The sequence below is a fragment of the Trypanosoma cruzi genome, genomic scaffold (assembly GCF_000209065.1).
Source record: "Trypanosoma cruzi strain CL Brener 1047053516727 genomic scaffold, whole genome shotgun sequence".
Lineage (NCBI taxonomy): Eukaryota > Euglenozoa > Kinetoplastea > Trypanosomatida > Trypanosomatidae > Trypanosoma > Trypanosoma cruzi.
The window spans coordinates 96377-99117 of NW_001849390.1; the positions used below are offsets into that span (position 1 = coordinate 96377).

The 2741-nt window shown below is 48.3% G+C and overlaps 2 protein-coding genes across 2 annotated transcripts, besides 5 other annotated features; both read right to left on the bottom strand.

The window, feature by feature from the left end:
* On the bottom strand, nucleotides 1–798 carry Tc00.1047053504025.19 (hypothetical protein, conserved; the record flags this gene model as incomplete). The annotated part of the gene is made up of 1 exon (XM_797700.1): nucleotides 1–798. A coding segment is annotated over one exon (798 nt), but the record flags the coding sequence as incomplete, so codon positions are not given.
* Nucleotides 1–2741: a sequence feature (heterozygous, non-Esmeraldo-like haplotype).
* Nucleotides 1467–1492: a microsatellite.
* Nucleotides 1572–1592: a microsatellite.
* Nucleotides 1823–1852: a microsatellite.
* Nucleotides 2162–2201: a sequence feature (A-rich).
* Nucleotides 2253–2741, bottom strand: Tc00.1047053504025.10 (hypothetical protein, conserved; the record flags this gene model as incomplete). Its single annotated transcript, XM_797699.1, has 1 exon — nucleotides 2253–2741. A coding segment is annotated over one exon (489 nt), but the record flags the coding sequence as incomplete, so codon positions are not given.

Consider the following 2741-nt stretch of genomic DNA (forward strand, 5'->3'; position numbering starts at 1 on the left):
GCAGTTTCCGCGGTGTTTATCGTCCATCTTCCTTTGCGCCTCCATAATCTCATCTTCCCGCTTTTTGCGGTACTCCGTCTCACGCGTACGGCGCAACTTCATGAGCTGCTGGATTTCTTCGTTGCAGCGCGTGAGATATTCCTTTCGCTCATTCTCGTACGTCGCCTCTACTTCCCGCAGCTGACTGGTGTACGCGTCAAGGTACTTCTCCGTCTGCCCACGCATCTCGGCAACGAGGTTGTTGACATCCGCCGCATTGCGTTGAAGTATCGCCACAAACTCCTCCTCGCGCTCTTCCAGCTGCTCGCGCAGCAGTTCAATAAGGCGGTCCTTTGCGGCGATCAGTTCCTTGCACTGCTGCTCCTGCTCCTCAAGGGACTTCTTCAGTTCATGAGGCGCGTTCAACTTGTAGATGGACTCAAACCTCAACTCTATTGCCCCCTGCTTGATTTCATTCGCCTTCAACTCCTCTCGGCGCTTCTGGCGTCGCTCATCTACAAGACGCTCTTCACGCTCGCGGCGCTCATTCTCGTTCTTGCCAACGTTAACTTCCCAGCTGGTCACTGCGCTGTGGGCAGTGCTGACTATCTCCGCCATTTCACAACGGGCTTGGCGCACAGACTCCTCGCCCAGCCCAATCGCCCCGCTGGCCCCATTACCGTCACTGACATTATTTTCGGCTCCCACCACCGTCTGCGTGCTCCTCTCGCTGTCACACAACTCTTTCAATCGCCGTCGCACACGAATTCGTCGTTCAGCAATGCGCTCATCCCTTTCGTCATCCGCAAACGCCACCATTTCTCAATATCCTCCCTCCCTTTCTTTCCTTATTAAAGAAAACAGAGAAAAAAAAAGGAACACGTGCGTGGTTATGTGAGTTTGTGTGCGTGCACGCGGTTGGAGCGGTGGCGCGGCAGCGGAACCAAAGAAACCAGCGAGCAAAAGAATTCGCAACTTCAAAGAGAACCGGGAGAAAAAAAATAAATAAAGATTGTTAAAAGGGTTAGGGTTCTTTGACTGCGGGGAACGGCAAATGCGAAAAGATGCGCTGGGGGCAACCACCGGCCAACAAACATAACTCCCCTCCCCCTTGCAAAAAGAAAAAAATAATAATAAACACTCCCGCCACTAAAGAAAAAATACAAAAGAAAAAAAAAAAAGAGATTCATAGCCGAGTGCTTTACACACGTCAGTTCTGCTCTCCAGAGGCCAAATCGCCGAGAAAAAACACACTACAGCACCCCCAGCCCATTTTATCCTTCTCCGTTTCCCCCGATTTGAACTCTTCCTCCTCTATGTAACGGGAAAAAAAAACACGTTCCCCCTCTCACTCGGGTTAGGGAAACTCCACCCTCGATCTCCCACTTCCGTTCCTGCTCTTCCATTCTATTACAGAGCAAACACATGCCGTATTGGGTCGTGCTCACGCATGAGAGGCGGAAGAAAGAAGAAGAAAAAAAAAAAAAAGAGAAAGAGAGAGAGAGAGAGAGAGGTGAGGCGATACGCATGCGACCACAGTAGTGTTAAGGATGTTTTATACATCTATGTACGCAGATTTATGTACATCTCAATTTTTTTTTTTTTTTTTTTTTGTCCTTTAAATGTTTCTCTTCTCTTTCCGTTTCTTATCGTTGAGAAATACGCCCGCTGCCTTCTATTGTCAGCCATGACTTCAAAATAAGTAACGGTTGGAAATATTTCTATGGGCAAGACAATTGACTGTCGGGCGTGGAGAAATCCACGCAACGCCAGACACGTCTCCAAAACACACAACCCTCATAAATACACGCACGTAACAACAACAGCAACCCCTTCCCTACAAAAACAAACAAACAAACAAACAAACAAACAAGAACATATGGGCAGCCGATAAAAAAGACAAAAAACAAAAAGAAGGGACTTGAACAACAACAAAAATGGGGAAATAAAAAAAGAGGATAGCACCGAGGATTCTTCACATCGCCTGAAATGTACTTCAGGCGCCTCACCCTCACCTTTTCTCTACCTCCCTCATGTATATATATGTATGTATATATGTGTGCAAGTGGCTGAGCGAATGGGGAGAATACGCATTCGGAAAATCTGACAAGAACAAAGTTGCAATCCTGAACTTATTGCCTCCTCCACAAGCGACACCACCCAAAAAAAAAAAAAAAACAAGTTTCTTTTTTTTTTTTTTTTATTGGTGTTGTTTTTCTTTTCGTTCGTCTCCAAACTTCGGGCCCACTTCCTTCCTCACAAAACTCTCACTTCTATAGGACTTCATCCAAGTACATTTTCTGCGGTCCGGTAAAAAGATCAACGAGCGGCGGCGAAACACCACATGGCAACGACGCAAACATCTCAGTCTTTTTCGTCGTCACATCAGGCGATGGTGAGAGTCCGTCGGGATCCTCATTCTGTGAATCCTTGCCGGGCGTTTCTTTGCTGAAGGCAGCAGCCCTGAAGGCGGGTTGGCAAGACAAGTATTGCGATATCGCGGCACACGGGTACTCCCGCCGCATCTCTTGTACGGCGGGCAAATGAGACTGGGCGGCGATGGCAAGCGCGGCATCGGCGTAGCCAACGAGGTTTTGCTTGAGCAGTGCGCGGTAAAGGGTGAGCGTCACCTCAACTGGGAGAGAAATCTTCAGCGACAGACGCCCCACAGCGTTGGCTACGGCCGATTCACTGCATTTGAGCCAAAATAACACGACTCGTGCAATGTTTTCCTTCAGCATTTCTTGAATGGCTGGCGTCCT